Source organism: Photinus pyralis, unplaced genomic scaffold, assembly GCF_008802855.1.
Source record: "Photinus pyralis isolate 1611_PpyrPB1 unplaced genomic scaffold, Ppyr1.3 Ppyr1.4_LG4, whole genome shotgun sequence".
NCBI classification, from domain to species: Eukaryota; Metazoa; Arthropoda; class Insecta; order Coleoptera; family Lampyridae; genus Photinus; species Photinus pyralis.
The window spans coordinates 22039603-22061314 of NW_022170511.1; the positions used below are offsets into that span (position 1 = coordinate 22039603).

Genomic DNA, 21712 nt, shown 5'->3' on the forward strand with positions numbered 1-21712 from the left:
ATTGGAACAGAGTATTTATCAAGTATAAAAGTTTAATGCTTGTTTAGTCCGATACACTTAACATAAAATATAAGTTACAATACAGCCATTTTGGCTAACATCAACGAACGTACATTTTACAATACGAACATAAGCGACATCTATGATATCTATAACCATAACGTCAATGTTTTAAATCTGGTTATACAAGATGCTTCAACACTTCCCCTGATTTAAAACATTACAAAATATAAATTAACATAATTTAAATTTGAAGTCCTAACCCTCGTGAACACCAGTTGTGTTTTTCTCTCGGTAGTGATTTTGTTAATATATCAGCGACCATTTCTTCTGTGTTGATTTTGTGAATTACGATTTCCTTTTGGGCAACTGCTTCATGGGTAAAATGGTGTTGAATGTCAATGTGTTTGGTTCTGGCGTGAAACACACTATTCTTACTCAAGTCAATAGCACCTTTATTATCACAATAAATTTTGATGGGGTCGTCGCAGTTTGGGAGTTGCAATTCTCGTAGAAGCCTTCGTAACCATATGGCTTCTTTCGTTGCCTGGGCCAGCGCCATATATTCCGCTTCGGTTGTAGAGCACGCTACAGTTGGTTGCTTTTTGCTTTGCCATGTAACTGCGCCACCAGCAAGTAAAAATGTGAATCCCGTTGTGGATTTCCTATCGTCAGGGCATCCAGCAAAGTTTGAATCACAGTATCCAATAATTTGCGGGTTTCCAGAGGATGAATACTTCAATGTTGCTCCTGTGGTGCCACGCAGATACCTCATAACACGCTTTACGGCTGTCCAGTGATTTGGACCGGAATTTGAGCAATATTGGCATAAAACGCCTATGACGTATGCCAGGTCTGGTCTAGTAGCCCTCGTAGCATACAGTAATTTGCCAACAGCACTCTGGTAGACAGAAATTTCAGCTTCTTTTCGCTTGTTATTTTCTGAAACTTTGCAAATTTTGTTATTAACATCATTAGGAATACAAACAGGTTTACAATCATGCATGTTAAATTTTCTTAAAATAGTTTCAACATAATTAGATTGTTTTAACAATGTAACACCTTTATCTCTATCACGTTGAATTTCAATGCCAAACAATATTGCATTTTACCAAGATATTTCATTTCAAACATTTGCATCAATTGTTGTTTAGTCAAATCTATTAGTTTTATAGAATTTGATAACAATATGAAATCGTCAACATAAACTGCTATTACAACAATTTTGGAATTTGAAAATCTGTAATAAACACAACAATCAAAAGTTGAACAATTGAAACCAATTTCTTTAAGTTCATTGTCTAACTTTTTATACCACGCACGTCCTGATTGTTTTAATCCATTTACAGCTTTTTGAAGTCGACAAACGAGTTTACTTTCACTTCCCCTTTCATTGGAGACTTCCAAACCTTCAGGAATTGTCATATAAATTTCCTCTTCAATTGTTCCTTGTAGAAAAGCAACAACTGCATCCAGGTGATGAATGTCCCAATTGTAATGTCGCTATTGCTAACAAAATACGTAAAGTTTCATAACGAACAACAGGTGAAAATGTTTCAGTGTAATCTAGTCCCTCCTTTTACGAATATCCTTTGGCAACAAGTCGAGCCTTATAACGATTAAGAGTTCCATCGGAATTACATTTCAGCTTAAAAATCCACTTTGACTTAATTGGAATTCGATTTTCTGGTAATTTGGTAACTGTCCAAGTACGATTTCGTTCATGAGCTTGCAATTCTTCTTCAATTGCCCCTTTCCATTTGTCAGCATCAGGTCTACTCAATGCTTCTTGTAGGTTGAGAGGAGCATCTAAAAATTCTTCCTCAGTATTACTTATAGCAACTTGGCATCGGTGCATTTTGGGAATTTCGACTTCACAATCATCGTAACGAGAAGGTAGACGAATTTGACGGATTGTCCTTCGTGACGTTTCCGGAATTGACGCTTCAGCTTCTACTCGTACTTCAGATTCGGTTTCCTTTTCAACTTCGTGAACTTCGGGCTGTACTATCCTACTAGTGGTACTCGTGCAAGTTGTATCATCTTCGTAAAATGTAGAATTGCCCATCTTTACGGGAATTATTTCATTTTCAACTTCGTTTTTGAAATTTTCTATGAAGATTACATCTCGAGCTTCAGTAACTTTGTGTGTGACAGGATCTATCAGCCGATACCCTTTACTGGTTACACTATAGCCAACAAAAATCTTTTCTTCAGATTTATCGTCAAGTTTAGAACGATTTGCTTTGGGTATGTGCGTAAATGCACGACATCCAAATGTTCGCATATGACTTAAATCAGGCTTTTCGCCCGTCCACGCTTTAAATGGTGTCATGTGTGAAACAGCAATTGTTGGACTACGGTTTTTACAATAATTTGCGGTACAAACAGCTTCCGCCCAATATGATTTGTCGAGGTTTGCTTCCGTTAACATAGCCCGTGCCTTTTCGATTAGTGTACGATTGCAGCGTTCGGCTACTCCATTCTGCTCAGGGGTGTGAGCAATTGTTAATTGATGATGGATTCCTGTTTCACTAAAAAATGTCTCTAATTGTTTGTTAACGTACTCACCGCCACGATCCGAACGTATAGCTTTTATTCGTTTACCGGTTTGATTTTCAATGTATGTACGAAATTCTGAAAGTTTAGTAAACACTTCATTTTTAGTTTTTAGAAACGATACAAATGTCATTCGCGTGTAATCGTCAATAAGAGTAAGTACATACCGCGCACCTCCTATCGAAGGAACGTTCATTGGCCCGCACAGATCGGAATGCAGTAGTTCAAGCACCTCTGTTGCCCGATGTACTTTCTTCTGTGGAAAAGGCAATCGATGTTGTTTACCCTTAATACATGAAACACACGCTTCCATTGTTCCTGAGTATTCTAAACCTTGTACCATGTTGCGTAAACGATCAAGTCCGCCACAACTTAAATGTGCAAGCCGTCGATGCCAGAGCATAATCGGATTAACGGACGATACTGCTAATGCGTTTAATTTGACGGTATCTAAAAAATATAAGTTGTCTCCATGAGCTGTACCTGTGGCGACAATTTTTCCTGTTGCCTTTTGTACCATTTTACATTCATGAGCATCGAAGATCGTAATTATACCTTTATTTCTAGCCAGGTATTTTACTGAAATCAGATTTGTGGTTAGTTCGGGTACATACAGAACATTGTTGATTGTTAATTCAACCATGCAGTTATCTCTTGAAATGTTAACTAAAACAGAACCTTTGCCTACACTCGCAATTGTAGCGCCGCCAGTTTTTACTGGACACTTGGGTTCTTCTTGGTAATTATGCAACCACTCTTGATGGGATGTCATGTGCATATCGGCACCGGAGTCGATGATCCAAGGTTCACTGCTCGTTCCGCGTTCAGTACTCGATGAAGATGAAGCTATCCATGCCTCCCTTACTTTAATGGTTGATGCACTTCCAGATGAGCCTCTTTTACTTCCTTGTGTACTTGCATTGGTCTGCTTCGCTCCCGTTGCCCCTTTGTTTGGACAAAATTTTGCCTTATGCCCGAATGCTTTACAATAATTGCATTTCCCTTTAAAAGTATAGCCTTTGGTTGTCGTATTACCCCTCGTTTTCATAATTAAAGCATTTTGCGATGGTGGTGTCATCTTCACATATTCAGCTTGCAGTTTTTCACATACCAGGTCCGTTGTTAATTCCATAACGCTGTTTTCTAGTGCCATTGTCAAAGGACGAAAGTATTCAGGCAAATTGGTGAGTATATTGGCCGCAACCGCTTGATCTGGATAAGCAGGTAAAATTGCCCTCATTTTACTACCAATTGTCTTCATTTTCTCTAAGTATTCTGCCATGTCTTTGCAATTTTCAAATCTTGTTGCAAACATTTCTTGATTCAATGAAATAAAACGGTTAGGATTAGTGTCGGAATATAATTTGTTGAGTCGTTCCCACATGTCCTTAGCTTTTTCACAATGTTGAATATCTTTAATTATGTGACTCTCTACACTACTAACTATTGCAGATCTTGCTCGTTTGTCTTTGACATGATCATCAACAGTGCCTAGACAAAGTTCAAATAAATCACGATCCTCTAAGTGGTACCTTAATGTAAATTTCCACTCGTTGAAATTTTTACGACCTGTTAATTTGTCAAACGTGGCTGGAACTGTATTCGGCAGGTGAATTGTTGTTGTCATTGCTGTTACGCCAGCTTCGTTAGTACGTTGTTGCAGGTTATCGTTAGGCATTTTAACGCTTGGACTCCCTTTTAACTACGCCAAAAAAAAAATTGGATCTACACGTGTTCTTCAAATTGCACTTGTGACTACTCTCAGCATTTATTCAACTTTTTACTTTTCTCAAACCCTGGGCCCATAACCTATTGGAACAGAGTATTTATCAAGTATAAAAGTTTAATGCTTGTTTAGTCCGATACACTTAACATAAAATATAAGTTACAATACAGCCATTTTGGCTAACATCAACGAACGTACATTTTACAATACGAACATAAGCGACATCTATGATATCTATAACCATAACGTCAATGTTTTAAATCTGGTTATACAAGATGCTTCAACAGTTTTCACTGGGAATCTAAAATTAACGGGGCTGAAATCTTCCCTGGCAAGAGAGCATTACGGCGGCTGCAAAAAAAACAAAACTCCCTGAACGGTTTGAATCCAGATAAATTAATTACAAAACTATGTGCTGAGTGGCGGTACAATAAAATATAAACACAGACAACTCACTCCTCGAGCAAATAATTAAATTCCGGTACTCTTTCGTAACGAAGCGACAAACTCGAACCCGGGTGTTCAGCAACGCTGGTCGACTTCACAAATATACAGTGCGGTCATAACTTCGGGTATGAACTTAAGGGCGAAAAATGGGTGCTTCGTTACATATGTAAGAACCATACTTTATGGTAGTCCTTATTAACGAAAAAGTAAAATATTAACGCAACCCCTATTTGATAAATGTAGCAAGCTGAGGGGGCAAGTATGCGAGATTGTACATAGATGAGTGCAAGGGCCTTAAGGCAGTTACGTGGCGTACGCGCTCTGGTCACGATCCTAGGGGATCCTAAGTAGGTCATGGAAAGTATTAGTGAGTTTGGCGTAATTGTCCTTTTAATGTAAGTGACTCCTACGTGAAGGTTGTGAGCTAATAAATGAGCAGCGACTATTGTGCTCCTAGGCTCCGAGAATGCATAAGGAGCATGATCATGATGATTATAGTGATGAGTGATCTTAGTCGCCCGAATAGGTCAGGGTGTCGACCCAATCGGAGACCACATTGCTAGCAAAAAGAATTCAGAGGCGGTGCGCGTGCCCCTTTCTCAAGTAGGTATGAGCTCCACCTTAAGCCTTCAGGATATCGTCTCCTACGACACGTTAGACCCCAATTGCAGTGTTCGGAGATCCAGGATAGCTTAGCACTAGCTCGAGACGGGAGGCTCCTCGGTGAGTTACTTAATGAATTGGCGATGATCGTGGAGAAGCAGTCGCGATGCTTTTTTACATGGCCCTCGAGATGTCCATGAACTTGGCAGGCCTACTACAGCAGACCATGGTTCTGCTTACTCATATCGTTAGTGTTCCGTTAGTGCACGTTAGTGCCGCTGAAGAAATCGTTAGTGCACAAAAGGACACAAAAGGATCCCTTGCAGCAGTAACGTTCGAATGTGAACCACTAACGAGCCGCTTCAAATTCGCATTAGGACAGGGCCAATTTGACAAATGTGCGTCTGCTGCATGAAATTAGCAGACCCCAACTACCACTAATACTTACCGGTCGATTAAAGTAGAAAATCAAACGGATTTCGTTCGTTGGTCTACTGGCGTAAACTTGGCAGGTCTCAATATGTCAAGTTTAATTTTGAGGTGGTTTGGTACCTTTTTGGTGTGGATCGCTTGCAGCACTAACGTTCGCATGCGAAGCACTAACGAGCCGCTTCAAATTCGCATTAGGACAGAGCCAATTTGACAAATGTGGGTCTGCTGTATGAAGTTAGCAGACCCTTTTTTACAACGTTTTGAGCTGTTACACTTTGAGCACTAACCTTTATATTGGCGGCACTAACGAGCACTAACGCTGCTAGTTCAACTAGTGTAAAGATTGAATCGATTTTCTCAAATGGGTCTGCTGGCATGAAGTTAGCAGGCCCACAAATATTTTTTAAAAATAGTAAGTTTCCTTTTGGGTACTAAGGATTTCTTCAGCGGCACTAACGTGCACTAACGAAACACTAACGATATGAGTAAGCAGAACAATGGTCTGCTGTAGTAGGCCTGCCAAGTTCATGGACATGCCCTCGAGTGCAAAAAGACGACCAGTCAGGCTAAATGCTGCCATGTCGCCGTTATGGTCGGAGTGATCGAGAATAGAGGCGTTTTTCAATCCATGCGTGGTACCAATTAATCAGTTTGGGATGTCTGATTTAAAATTTGAAGCTACGGGCACCGTTAGTGTATATAGAAACACCGGCTCGAAACAGTATCACAATTCCTACTTCAACATCTTTTAAAACAATGATAGCTTGCTATATGAAGGAAATAGTGTTTTTATTTAGCTTTGATGATTTTGCATTTTGGAATTCATATAGGTTCATTGTGTAATGTAGTGTCACATACCTTTCAGCGAGTACAGTTTTATTGCACAAATTTGTAGTTCAATTTTTGCGTACCTACCTAAGTTTGTGCTGTATGTAACAAAAGGTAATATGCTTAGTTGTAATTGTAATTCTTCGGCCTCATTGTAAATTGTATCGCCTTTAATTGCTTGTAACTGTGGGTAGGTAACCCTTGAGCGAATTTGCTTGTTTCACTTTCTTATTTTGATTTGTTTAAGGCGCCGCTGCCAGAGTGGTGGGGGAAGCTTATTGCCTTTAGTGCCAGAGTGGTGGGGGAGCTTATTGCCTTTAGTTTATATTGTTACCATTTCAAAATCAGACGGATAACGGCAGATGGCGCTAATGTTGTCTGAAAGCACTGTTAAGTATCTTGTTTTTATCTCGAAAATTCGCCGCGTCCTTCGGAAACTTTCGGAGACTTTCGCTATATTTACAACAAGCACGTACATTTGTAGTCGGGATATAAATAAAGAAAACAAGATTATGCTAGTTGGTGCATGACATCACGCTGACAGAACTTTAACCACAGCTTACTTGATAGTAAGTAAGCTGTGCTTTAACATCGGGATTCTGAATTTGTGTTTTTATGATTTAGGTGAAAAAAATGTATACAACCTAAACGCAAAATATGCCAAAAAATATGAAGAAATCGTTAGACCACCTTTAAAAGTGCTATAAACTATAATTGAGCGCACTATAAACAAGAGGAAGTACAAGCGTTTTTCAAAATATGGTAGATACCTACTTATGCTAAAGTATCTAAAAATTTTGGAGTAGATTACTACATAAAATCTAGCATAAAATATTGATTCATGTAGGTACACAAGTTATAATTAATTGGATGAAAAATGGATTCGATATATTCTTTTCAATAGTAGACTTACACTGGTTTGTAATTACATCCCTACTTCTAAAAAGAACCATTTTTAAAGGAAAAAAGCACGAAATAAAAATTGCACGCCAAGAAACAATTTGCTAAGCTATGTGTACCATAAACCTGCGAAATCCTAAAGCACAGTTATTTTTAGAACAAAGGGCTACTGTGTATTGTGTTGGTGTAATTCACAAGCTCCGACCTTGTGTGGGTGTTGATTGTGATGCGATTTCTTTGACTGTCTACTTTTAGTCCAGGAGGCAGCGACATTTTTTATGCACTCATTTCTATAAAGTTGATATTCTGCGATTTTGATAGTACGAGTAAACACAAAGTCTACCACCCACGCAAGATGCATAAAAAATTATTCAATTGAACTTACTTCTACAAAGATGAAATTTTTGTTTCAAAAAGTTGATGTCATTTCAGACACACAAAAATTTGTCTACCGATCGCTGATTAAAATACTTTAGAAAGAAATGTGGCGTTTGCTTTTTCGGGACGCTCACCATCCCTACTGACAGGGGCACCTCCTCACATATCGTATTTTGGCATAATATGGAACCGACTTGGGACTGGGAAATACCATACTAAATTACTAAGCAAATTGTGGAACATAAGAAGTTTATTTTCATATATCGCGTGCAGTGAGATGTCATATCATATTTAATTGCTCTCATTGCGAACTATTAGATTTCGTTGAGAAATGAATGAAGGATTAAGCAGCAATGCCGACTTCCTACATCATAGCACAGAATAAAATCTGTGATCATAGGTAGTAAAGTCATTGTGACTCAGTCTCAGTCTTGAATTTTGCGTGTTGTAGCGTTTCTTTAACATTTGAATTTCGAAAGTTGGAAAATTTTTAACATTCTCCCCTTTAAGAAACTGCTCCGTTCGTCCCTTCCTACTGCTCAATTAACGGTTCTGAAAAAACGAAAACGATGCCGAAATCTTTACATTTACCCTGACCTACAGCGTCGCGCTCGCGGGTTCTTTTTGCCTTATGAACGAACGAGAGCGGTAACTACCGTGGTATGTATTTAAATTCAAATGAGAACCCGCCATGTTTCTCCGCCATCTACAGGCGAACCACTGCACTTACGTTTCGCTTTCGATCTAAATATGGTGGGAAACACCACTAGGGTCACTTTATAATGAAGAAGTTTCGTACAAATTTCCTTTAATTGACCATAAAATCACTTGAAACTTATGTGTTATCTTTGTAATGACCCCAAGAAGGCAATGACGAAAATTCATGGAGATTTGATTTCATAAAAAATTAAAATTGCCCATTTTCAAAAATGTAATTAACCTATTTATAGCGAATGTAGATCGATGAAAATTCGTTACCTCCTGCGCTGGTCCTTGCTAATATAAAAAAAAATTGGGCTGATACCACAAACGGTTTTTAAAAATTGTACGAAAATCTAAAGGCATGTTTTAAGCGTGTTTTCTACACTGATCCCCACCACTCCGGCAGCGCGCTCTTAAAGTTAGTTTGCGTCCTCGTCCTCCGTATCATTTTAGGTCCCTAACAGTAGAAAATACGCGCGCCAAAATTGTTGGACGATCCTGCGGAATAAACACCTAAAGGGCAGGGCATATTCCGCATATTTATTATAATTGCATGTGCCTTGAAATAAAATTTGTACAATTTGATAATTAATGCCCGTGTAGGAGAGATCGTGAACATTAAAACTTATTACCCAGTTTCCTTTTAAATCTAAAATTCTATAAATAGCCGTCAACTCTGTAAGGGATCACCGCAGCTCTCGCTGTTTAATGAGAGAACAATTCACATTTGTCGAATTGCTTTGTGTCCGTAAGAAATTAGCAGTTTTACGTAATTGTTTGCTTTTCAAATTAAAACGGATAGATAAGGTTCTCAATATAAGGTTATTTCTATAAGTAAACGGCGTCGATTAGTAATTATGTGTTATCAAATGTACATAAATGATAAAACCACTGGAAAGATATCGCTGGTTTTTACAACATAAATTTATCTTGTCGCGTTTATACATTTCACGAGCAGCGTAGTCTAAGTACCCGCTATGTGGTAAACAAGCGCAATAATTTAAAAGTGTAATGAAAACTGAAAAGTGTGAATATTCACGAGTGTAAGTGATAATAAAAAAATGATTGATCATCAGTTTGCCATAACTTGCTAATGCGGATAAACCTTTAAATTCTATTTTCATTATACCTAAAATATATATAAGTTTATTTCCAGTTACAATGTCCAGTGATAAGTGCATCCTGTTTTAATCAACAGTTCTGCGCTACATCCTCTTTTGTGCTGCATCAGGTTTTTTTCAGTTTTTTCGGTTACAAGTTATTATGAAGTGCGGTTTACTAATTTTTATGCTTATCAGTACTTGCCAGTGCCAAATTGGTGGATTATCGCAATATCGTAAGGACAGTGCGTCTGGTAGTTCAAATTGTATACTAGGTAAGGGCCGCATATCAGTTATATAGTAGGTAATTTTTGTGGTAATGAACGTCTAATTACGCGCATATTCTGTTTAATTAACTGTTTTATAAAACACCAAATTAATTGAGAGTCTACAGATATTTTTAATTACACAAACAGTCGCTGAATTACTTACCTACGTAAATACCGAGGTAAATACATGGAAATTTACGAAAATGTGTACTATGTAATATATAGAATCTGTAGTTATATTCAACCATACACCAATTAAATTGGTCAATGATTCAACACAGCCGTTGACAGCAGAAGCGGCTATAATTTCGTTATCTATGTTGATGACCGGTAGATGGCGTATTTCAAAATCATTTTAAAAAACGATCAAAGCTCGTGTGTTGGAATTATAAAATGGCAAAACTCACTATTTAATACATAAAACTAGAGACGCGGTGATGGTGAGGGGCATGCCCCCCTCCCTTCGTTTGCTAATTTAATTTTTAATTTTTTTACTCGGTTTTTTATATAAGTTACAAAATCCTAAGACATTGTCTGACCAAAAGTATTTGTTAATTAGGCCTTATTAATTAAGGTAAACAACTTTAAGGAAAAGACGAGGGCAAATGAAACTCTCAATTTGAGGTAAACTGTTGTCGGAAATTCCTCTGCTAATATCACAAACCGTTTTCTAGTTTTTCTTTGATATGGAAAATAATATTTTTTTTTATTATTCGGGGTATTAGAGCTATCGTTGAGACAAATTGACGCCTCTAGAAGAGGGAACCCACGCGGCTTTTAGATTATAGGTATCACCATAATTCAATGGTATCACTACCACTGATCTATCAGCAGCGGTCATCTGGCGACCGATTTTGTTTGTAGTTGTGAATGTGTAGGTAGTTGATGCATGTTGTATATAGGTAGGTAATTGTTGCATATACTTCAGTAGGTATTAATAAAATTAATAATTATTGTCTACAATTCGAATAATTTTTTCCCGACTCGAAAAAGTACCGAACGATCCTCGAGATCTTTGATTAAGTATTCAACGCTCGTTACCCAATTATCTTGTCAAATAAAAAAACAGTTTCGTTACGCATGCGCAAAAGAAATGTGTTCCGGTATTGTTTTTGTTATATTCAAGGTACATTGCGATCAAAAATGAGTGACCGTCGAGTCACCTTTGGAATTTTTGTTTACATGGGAAATCGTACTTAACTTCAACTTTCAAAGGCGACTCGACAGTCACTCATTTTTGATCGCCCGATATATCGATACAGTGCGATCGTAAATAGTTCCCCCTCCCTTCTAAAGTGGGTACGATAAGCTCGGATTTAAGGGATCGATTTGAAAGTTGGGGGCTAATTATGTAAGGTGTAACGGGTGTATAACTACTTTTTGACATAAAATTTGACAGTTCTAACTTCCAAAATGACGACTGTACGCCATTTTTCAATGGAGATCTCATTTTGAAGTCATTGTATCCATAGTTCGCGTCCCGAGTTTCAACTCTCGCTACTACACTCTACTACTTTTTTCCTCGCTTTTTTCTCAGTCAGAAATGCAACACTCGAAAACCGAGGTAACATAAACATTTTTGTAACTTCGTCAGGTTGGAATTTGTTACGCTCCTTACCTTCGATATGAATTTTTTAAATTAAAAGATTGTATCAAAGAACAGTAAAGTCGTTATTTTATTATTTTTGTTACCTTTTACACGCCCTGTACAATGTATATAAATACAGGGTGCTCATGAATTCTATGATTCTATGATCGTTATTGCAAAATTGGGACGGATCATGTACATTGTTATTGTACTTTATTGTAATGTACAGGGTGGTTCAAATTCGTGGATCACCATTGGAATCTCCGATTCTCCGCAACCGTGAGAGATACACTGTAGGTTAAATTGGATCAAAGTTGCCCTTTTTTGTGACTCGTAAACGCTTTTGAAATTTTTGAAAAATCTTTCAATTGTAACGTCACCGAAAAACTGAAAATGTCAAAGTTCATTCTCATTTTCCTTAGCTTAAACGGGCGGAAATGGACACCTTCTATGGGCACTTTTTTCGGAGAATCTGAATCTGTTATCAGAATTTCCATAGCACGCTAGAAATAGTACAGGTTACTATACTTTCTTATTTTTTATGGACGCCATATTGGATTTGTACGGAATGAGATAAGAGGACACATAAAGAAAAATAATGACGTGTCGCACTATACTTTTACATAAATTTACAAAAAAACATTTTAAATCAGAAGTTTTACATTCATCGCAATATAGTGAGCGACGAATTTGAACCACCCTCTACAAAGGTCTGTCGAAACGGAGTTGAGCTAATAAGTATGTTCATGTATCAATGTTAGTTAACGTTTATTTTATTTATTTATTTATTTTTATTTACTACAAACTCTTACCGACCAATACTCAAAAAATCAAAAAAATTTGCAGATAACACTGAAATCGGTGTTTTACTTCGTGTTAGGAATAGTACGACCCTCCCTTGAAAAAGGCTCCCTCCACGAAAAATTGAAAAACTGGTTCGCTGTGGGGTGATACGGTAGAACCCTTGAGACCCGCTTTGATACAGGTGACAATTGTATGTCTCGTTCTCGTCCGAAATTTTCAGGATAATGAAGCTTGGCTCGGCTACATTAAAAACTTTCGTCATGGACGTAAATCGAGTTGTTGATAGTGCATAAGAATACAAAAAGTCAAATTCCAACTACCCTGCACACGCTATACTTTTTCCGCTTATTATTGGAGTTTTTTCGCCATCAGAATGCCACTCTAAATACTATTTAAACGTTTCTGATTTTCAACGAAAACTATTTTAGGACGGAGAGCCTGTTTATGCCAGCATTTTCGCCGTGTAACAACCGAGTTATCACTTAGCGATGAAACACTTGCATATGTTTACGGGCTGCACTAAAGCGAAAGGTCGCTATCGAAATTTTTTTTTACTAAAACTGCGTTACGTATTTTATTTCCGACTATTCGCACAATTTTATACACGAATTTAACTAGGCCTTAGTACAATTCAGACCCACAGACACTTTATAATTGTACCGCGCTTCACAAGATCCAGGCGATCGTAAAAATTGAACGGAGAACTCGCGCGCTATTGCTGTGTCAACTCGAGACATAGGCCAAAATACACTTACAAGTCCTACGTCACAGCAAGCTCGTCGAGAAATAAATGTCTTTGCTGACCCTATTACATTTATTTTTCAGAATTAAGAAAAGAAGATGTATCTGTGACCAAAGAAAATGACGTAGTATCAGTAACATGGAAAAATGCACCTAATTTTGATCATTGCAACATTACACTTCATTTGGACATATTTGATACTACTGGCCAACTATATTCAGCAAACACGTCTTTTCCCTCACACGACATTATATTTCCATTTATTGGGTGTAAAGTTTACAACTTGTCGCTTGTGGCTACTATGAACGTTTCAAGCGTCGTTCGAGTAACGTTCCCAATTGCGTTTACTAAAGGTAAGCAGGCTCAAGTTGTACATGCAGTACCTACATAGTATTATTTTTTAGAGCCCTCCCCACCTACCTGTAAGACGGCGGAAATAGGCACCTCATTCGCAGTTTTGGAATGTGCGCTGAATGATGAAGAAAGTCAGTGCGATCTTTCAGAACTGATAATCGATTGCAAAACTGAAAGTGGGCAAGAAATGAGAAAAATTGTGAATGCAGATCTCATTAGTGTGAGAATCGAAAATATGACCGCGTGCACCAATTACACTTGTGTCGCAATTGTTAAAGGTAGCGATGGCCAGTTATCGCATCCCAGCACTTCCATACCCATAGAGACAAAGGAAGGAGGTAAGTACCACCATTTGAAATCGGTTATTTACTATACTGATTTTAGTACCAGACCCACCAACACTCCACAATGTGTCTTCCATTACAAATACATCGTTTGTTATTAAGTGGGCGGCACCTACGAATATCAACGGTGTATTAACACGGTACCGCATAACCGTGGCCCCAAAAAATGCACGTTATTACATTCCCCAAAATTGTTCCTTCGACGATCGTATTCCTCAAGAATACGAAGCTGATCCTGATATTAGCAGTCTTACTGTCGCTGATGCGCTTTCCTACTATGAATATGAGGTGTTTGTTGAAGCGAAGACATTTGCATATGGACCACGAAGTGAAGTGAAACGAGTGTTAACCACTGGAGGAAGTATGATTTTAGTAATATATATAAGACTTTTAATTTATGTTATTATATTGTTGTATTGTAGTACCCGGTGAACCGCAAGATGTTGTCTTTGATCTGATAGACGACAAGAGAGTTGCCATAAGGTGGAGGTATCCATGTCCGGCAAATGCAGCAATTGACCACTTTCATATTCAGCTTTTTGGAGATCCTCAGGCCGACTACCAGGTGCCGCAAACCAATTCTACCCATGGGACTCTTGCGACGAATACATCAAGCTACCATTTTATCTTTATTAACTTACAACCGGCGTTTAATTATACCATCGCCTTGAAATCTGTAAGCGTATCGGATAATTTAGAGAGTGCTACAGTTGTGGGTAACTTCCAAACGCCCGAGCATAGTACGTACGAGCTGTGAGTGGGCACACAAACTGTCTGATTTAGTTCCAGAATCTCCCACAATAAAAACCGTGACGAAAGTAACCGCAAGAGCGTTTACCATAGAATGGGAGGAACCAGTTAGAAAAAATGGCAAAATTGTCGGGTATTACCTTCACATATTGAACAACGGTCCGAACCATCTGATCCCTACACTGTGCGCCAAGGATACAAACGCTTACGAATACTTCGTCGGTCCGAGCATTTTATCTTACAGGTTCGAAAAAGGCACGCCCAATTACAATTACACGATCGCAATACAGGCCGCTACAAAAGCAAAAAATGGCACATTGAGCGACCCGTATAATGTCGTTACGAGTGACTCAGGTAATTATATGAGCTTTCACAATGGCTGAGTAAATTGTTTGTCAATCATTGATTCAGTACAGTAATAGTTATTTATGTACGACTGCTTGATAATACGATGATTATAGTCGCTATTAGCGGCCATAATTTGCAATAATATGGCCTAGGCCATAATGATAAAGTTAAACGGCCGCCTGTCAATGTGACAGTCGTAGTTAGGAGTCGATTCAAAGTAAATTGGTTTTGAAAAATGTAGACTTGGTGGAACTATAACTATATATATTGCTAATTAATCGAAATGTTAAATACATAATTAACATTGTTACTGAACCACATATTGGTTCTAGTGATTTATTCGTACGTTCGGTGTCTTAATTGACAATCTACTGCAACTGCAATCAACGCAACGCTTCGTATTTTCATGAATGGCTAGATAAGACTTATAATATAGATGACATCTGTTGTTGCAGTCCTACATAAAGCTTTGTATATATCGCGTCCATAAATAGGCTTTATGGGGACTCGCCTTGTTTATTTGTGCCTCGCTCGCAAGCTCGCTCGGCTAAATAAACGGCTCGTCCATAAAGACCCAGTTTATGTACTTGATATATAAATAGCTATTACATAAAAGTCCAGAAAATGATACATTACTCGCGAGGAAATATTTGTGGCCGAGTACTTTAATTTCCAAGTCAGGTAATGTCATTTTAGTGACGAGTTTTGTATTAAATTTTACCCGAAATCGTATTTTAATATAAAATTTAATTTTTATATAAAACTTTTGATTAATGTCAATCTGTCTGTGATGACAGGAGTCATTATACATTTATACACATTTGGAAATGTCAAAAATGCGGCCGGTAAAGTGACGGTGCGGCCGATAAATTGACAAGCGCCAGGAAACGTAGTCTGTTCTACCTCTGTCATGGAAACCAAAATTTCCTGACAGAAAGTACGCGCATAAAAAATTTCAGGACGATTTCTTTATGTCAGGAAAGTTTAGTTTCCATGACAAAGGCAGACCAGATTGCTTTTCCTGCCGCCTGTCACTTTACCGGTCGCACTTGTCACGTTACCGGCCGCACCTGTCACTTTTCCGGCCGCACCTGTCACATTGCTAAATGTTTGTAATGGCTCTGTCATAACTGACAGATTGACATTAGTCAAATGTTCTATATGAAAATTGAAATTTTGTATTAAAATACGATTTTTAGGTCGGTAAAGTTGAACCGTTTCCCAGATCTCTCGATTTCTGAAAAAAACCACCTCTCTTTAAAAGGGATGAAAAATCTATTTTTTTACATCGTACAAAGGTGCGCGGGGTAGCAAAATTTTCGTAAGTAGGTAAATAAGCTTTTTTTGCAAATAAATTAACGTAGGTACTGGATCCGCGTTAATAAAAAGTTTTTGGAATCTGTCTTCTCTCACCTCTTTAATGTTGCTAAAATATTTTCTTTTGTTTCATAGTGCCCAACTGCCTTAATTAAACATCCTTATTATTTTACCGCAATAAAAGCAATTCGAAGTAAAATCGAATTCTTTTGCTTCCTGAACAATTTGTTTTTGTTCACTGACTCTTCTTCCTGCCTGTTTTACAGCTGATGGGATTAAGCTGGGCGTGTTGATGGTTAATTTACAGGAATTATGAATAAAATCCTCATAAAGTTTACCTATTCCTGGTTTTACATCTCAAATCATTTGCTTTAGCAGGTAAAACTACCGTTCTTATTGCAGATTTTGCAAGTTTATCAACAGGCCCAACCCAATTGCATCAGCATAAAACAGGCAGGAAGAAGACTCAGTGAACAAAAAGAAATTGTTCAGGAAGCAAAAGAATTCGATTTTACTTCGAATTGCTTTTATTGCGGTAAAAATGCAGATAAAAGAAATAAGAAAGATTTGAACATAAGATAGCAAAAGAGAATATTATTAAGCAAACATTAAAGAGAAGCAAGAAGACATCAGATTTCGAAAAAATCTTTATTAACATCCAACAATGTTGATTTATCATGTCAAACAACCGTGTACATTTTAAAACTGTTTTTCCAGTTTTTGGCGATTTTCTCGAATTTTTGCTATAGGAATAATATTTTTTTATTTTTGTTTATTAATTTATAAGCCTTCCCGAAAATTTTGCTACCCCGCGCACCTCTGCACGATGAAAAAAATAGATTTTTCATCCCCTTGCAAAAGAAGTGGTTTTTTTCAGAAATCGTGAGATCTTGGAAACGGTTCAACTTTATGGGCCCAAACAATTATTTTCTGTTTTATCATAAAACAGGCTATGTTTCCTCCAAATTTCAGACCCCTACGACATTTTTTCGCAAAAATGAGAATAAAAAACGAAAAAAACAGTTTTCTTCCGGTTTTTCTAGGAAAATTGGAGGTTATGTGAAAATAGTGCAGATACAAAAGTTGCTCATTTTTTTAATCTCTGTAACTTTTACATTTAACATTTTCGTCTAAAATTAATAATTTTGCCACAATTTGCAAAACACCACTTTCCACCCCTTTCAACCCGCGGGATTTCACCCGCGGAAAAATTCAGCTGTTTTAATTATTTTTCCCAATTTCTATTCAGTTCACCTGCCTGAAAAACCCGGTTTCGCCCGGCAACTAATTTTTTTGTAAAAAAATATATAGCCTGGACTATTATATTGCAATCTTTGTGAAGTTCCTACATTTCATACACTTGCCAGTTCAATTGATAGGGAGGATGCATTTTTCATAAGTGTGGTTGCTAATAGAAAGCAAAATGCTAGGTAAATTTCTGTAAAAAGGTCCGCCAAGTGTGATTGGAAGATTAACACCCGAATTATTGTCTCTTATTGCCTATAGTCATACGGAAATAGAAATCTGCCTCAAAAGGTTATAATTTTTCGTCGATCTATGGATTTGTGGGTGATGTGTTGTCCTGGCTCTCTTGTTAGTTGCTCTAGATTGCCACCCTCTCATTCAAAAATTGTTTGGAAGATTAACACCCGAATACCCTTGCAGGTATTTATTAACTTTAACTTTTTTTTTACTGTCAATTCACATAATTTTAAATTAAATTAAAACGTAGGTATTTGTTAAGTAGGTACAATAGATTGATAAGCTAAATTGCAATTCCTCAGTGATAATTTTGTTTTTTAACTGACAAGTGATAACACATCTCTTATCTCAACTAAATTTCTCGAGTATGTGAACTTTGTGATGCATTATGTTACCTTATGAACATCATTTTTCCAAAACTATATTTAACAAATTTAAGTTACGAAAACAAACTCAATATTCCCTCCTTTCGATAAACATAGATAAGTGGCATAAAAGATTTTCTGTCTCAAAACCAAATGGACCTTAAAAAATTCAATTTGCAGCAAAACCTCCAGTCTCCTCAAATCTTAGAAAAATGATCTTTTTTTTGGCCCTCTCAAAAATCTTGCTAGCTAGGTAAATGATTAACTAACAATTAAAGACATAAATCAGCCTTGAGAAGTCAGACACTAATCGTCTCATTTATTTAGAATCAGAAGAGGTACGGGACATAAAGATTGTATTCATTAACAAGCAACAGGAGTACTACAACGGCCATATTAACATTAATTTCCAAGTTCCTTGCAACACGAACGGTCATTTTGAACGAATAACTGTAATACTGATTGGCAATCGAGCCGACAAAGAAACCCACAAAGTTACACAAAGCATAGACTCGCTGATTCCCGAGTATAATTTTTTAATAAACGTGCAGGCCGAATACCACTACGAGTTAACTGTGCAGGTGGTTACCACAAACTTTATCACACCTACTGTACAATATTTTACGAGCCCATCGGGTGGTAAGTTATTAACTTGTACCATCGTGTACTACTACAGTTGAAACACAGTGCCACCGCTTGGAGTGTACCTTCTGCAAAAGCCAACTCAAGTAACTCCAACGCTGGCCAAAGTAAACATATCAAAGCAGCTGTTCGATGACATAGCGGGTGATGTGGTATATTATTCTGTTATAATCGGGCAGCCACCTCACGAGGAAGAACCGAAATATGGATTTTGGAAAGGGGACAGTACAACGTGGCCAGAAATACTCGCCGTTAATGCGTTTGAGCTAACACCTAAGTTTTGGAATCCGTTCTTAAGTACAACCTTACTCCAATCGCACTTGCACTTATGTATATCTATAATTACAGATGGCAGCAAGTCAGTGTACACCTGTGTAATAGGCGAAGAGGACCAGTATGCATTGCACACAAATGTATTATATGCGTTAAAAGTTAGAGGGTTTACGAAGGATGGCTACAGAGATACTGGTAGTGTCACATTCCAACTAACAGGTTGGTACAATTTTAGTATGCCATTTAGTTCACACCATGCACCAGCTACTACTTTCGAGTATCGATTCGCGCGACTGTAAATGATCAAACAAATAATGCAGACATTTTTCATGTTTTAGAAGATTACAACTCAACTGCACTCATATTAGGCTCAATCTTTGGCGTACTCGGTAGTGCAATGTTATTAGTAAGCGTTTGTATATTATGGAGGAAGAGAAGGAAATGGTAACTAAACAAGCCTACATAACAGAAGTATTCAAAATAACATTTAGGGCCATGGCAAAAGAATCGGTGAAGTCAATACCATTGTCACCAATTCCGATATCGATTAAAGGATTCCCACAGTATTACAGTGAACTGAACGGTGATGCGGAGAAATTAAAGCACGAATACATGCTGCTTACAAGTAAAAGCAATGAAATAACGTTGAGCAACTCTGTTGGTGTAATGGCACAAAACAAAAAGAGAAATCGATACACGAACGTTATCGCCTGTAAGTCTCTTTGCTTTCGCATATGTAAATGTAAAGGAACATTCCGTAGATGATCACTCGCGAGTCATTTTAAAGGAAGTTGACGATTCTGGTACGGACTATATCAATGCTTCTTACATACAGGTTGATTCTCCTGTTTATATATACACAATAAATTTTTGTCTTGAAGGGCTTTACTGGTAATGTTGAGTACATTGCTACACAAGGGCCATTAGAGCAGACTGTGATTGACTTCTGGAAAATGGTGATTCAGGAGAATGTGTCTTTGATCGTAATGGTAGCTCAATTTGTTGAACAAAACAAAGTATGTGCAATGATGGAATTTTGATTGTTACCATTTGGTTAATCTTTTAGGATAAATGTTATAAATACTTCCCTAATAACCACGAGAATATGGAGTTGGCAAACGGCTTTACAATACGCTGCTGCACCGAATTGAATTTTAACACTTACATCGTTCGAACTATAACAATTCAAAATGTAAACGACTCGCACGTTAAAAATTGTTTCCTTTAGTCTCATTGTAGGAGATAAAGCAATGGACGATCACACACCTTCAGTTTACAGACTGGCCCGATTTTGGGTGTCCCAACGGAACCGAAATCATGCTGGAGTTCTGTCAGTTAATGAGGGAATACGCCGAAAAAACGTCCGCGCCGATAGTACTGCATTGCAGGTGATTTTTTAGCGATGCTTGTGCGATTTTCAAATGTCATTTGTATTGCAGTGCAGGGGTTGGTAGGACGGGTACTCTAATAGCTTTAGATATACTATTACAAGCTATACATGATAATAAAGATATTGATATTTTCAATACAGTTTTAAATTTGCGAAGGGATAGGAAAAATATGGTTCAAACTGAGGTGAGTTCCAATGGTGATCTTTCTAAACTGACAGGTTATTTTAGAAGCAATATTTGTACATACATAGCTGTATAAATGATGCGATTGAAAATCCGCTACCTGTTAGTAATGGTAAGTAATTAGTTAAGCTCATTAAAGGTTGTGAATTGAGACGTCGGGGAAACGTTTCTTCAAGTTCACGTTGACACGTAAACATTGTAGAAACAGTCTTGAGGTAGGTTGAAACGACTAAGCGAACTTTTTAATAAAATTTCAATGCATGGAATGCTATATAATCCAGTTCAATTGTATTTTTACCAGGAAAGTTGTGGGGTAGTTTTGATTTCTTCGATTCTATATGTTTTTTGGGGTGAGGCTTGCTAACAAAATTTCATGACGCAACATTGAATTCCACTATTTAGTTTTTTTCCTCGATAAACCGTTCGGGCTCAAGCGCCAGTTGAAAATTGGCGTATTTCGGCTGTCTCCACAAAACATAGTTTTTTCGCACTAAAGCCCTAAATTAATATTAAGCGTTGTCAATAAGTGAATTCCTTGCATTTACCTACTATTATTTGAATTTTATATGTAGGTAAGGGTGTTTTTTTCTCATTTTCATAACGTTCAAGGTGTTTATTGTAGTCCAGAATTGTATGAAATAGTACATTATATATCAAGGTAGAGAAGTCCACTATTATTGCCTGAGCACCAAGATTACATCTCGAGGCGCTTGCGCCGAGGGGGGTAAGGTGCGAAGGCAATAATAGACTTCTCTACCGTGGTATATATACTATTTTTTTCACTACTAGCACTTGAAATCCTCTAAATTAACATATTATATTGATAAGAGAGTTAACGGTTGGACAGAATTGTTTGTTTCTTAATTTAACATGTCAATCAAGTACGTGGAAGTACAAGTCAAACGGGCCGAATTTTGTTCTGTCATTGAGATTTTTCAAAGAGTAATTTCGTTAGAATTTTTTCAAAATGTGATAATTTTAGGTATGTAATTTCTCTGGAAATTGCGAATGGTGGCAATTATTCGTTTTAGAGAACTTGTCTAAACGTTCATTGAGCGAGATTTCGGGTTGAGTTTTCTAAAAGTGACAGCGTGACAGTTCTCATTATTGACTACTAGTTAATAATAAAAAATTATTAACCACTTTGAACAAATGCCGAGACAGCCTACTTTACAAGTGGAAAAA

The 21712-nt window shown here is 37.4% G+C and overlaps 1 protein-coding gene across 2 annotated transcripts; it reads left to right on the forward strand.

Moving 5' to 3' along the window:
* Nucleotides 1-9379: 9379 nt before the first annotated feature.
* On the forward strand, nucleotides 9380-20639 carry LOC116167865 (tyrosine-protein phosphatase 10D-like; the record flags this gene model as incomplete). Of its 2 annotated transcripts, XM_031483452.1 has the most annotated exon segments (18): nucleotides 9383-9618; nucleotides 9732-9950; nucleotides 13162-13431; nucleotides 13483-13770; nucleotides 13817-14137; nucleotides 14199-14516; nucleotides 14560-14880; nucleotides 18366-18677; nucleotides 18726-18977; nucleotides 19029-19172; nucleotides 19292-19397; nucleotides 19445-19665; nucleotides 19715-19788; nucleotides 19835-19969; nucleotides 20020-20145; nucleotides 20193-20341; nucleotides 20393-20528; nucleotides 20573-20639. In XM_031483452.1, coding segments are annotated over 17 exon segments (3352 nt in total), but the record flags the coding sequence as incomplete, so codon positions are not given.
* Between the last annotated feature and the right edge of the window lie 1073 nt (nucleotides 20640-21712).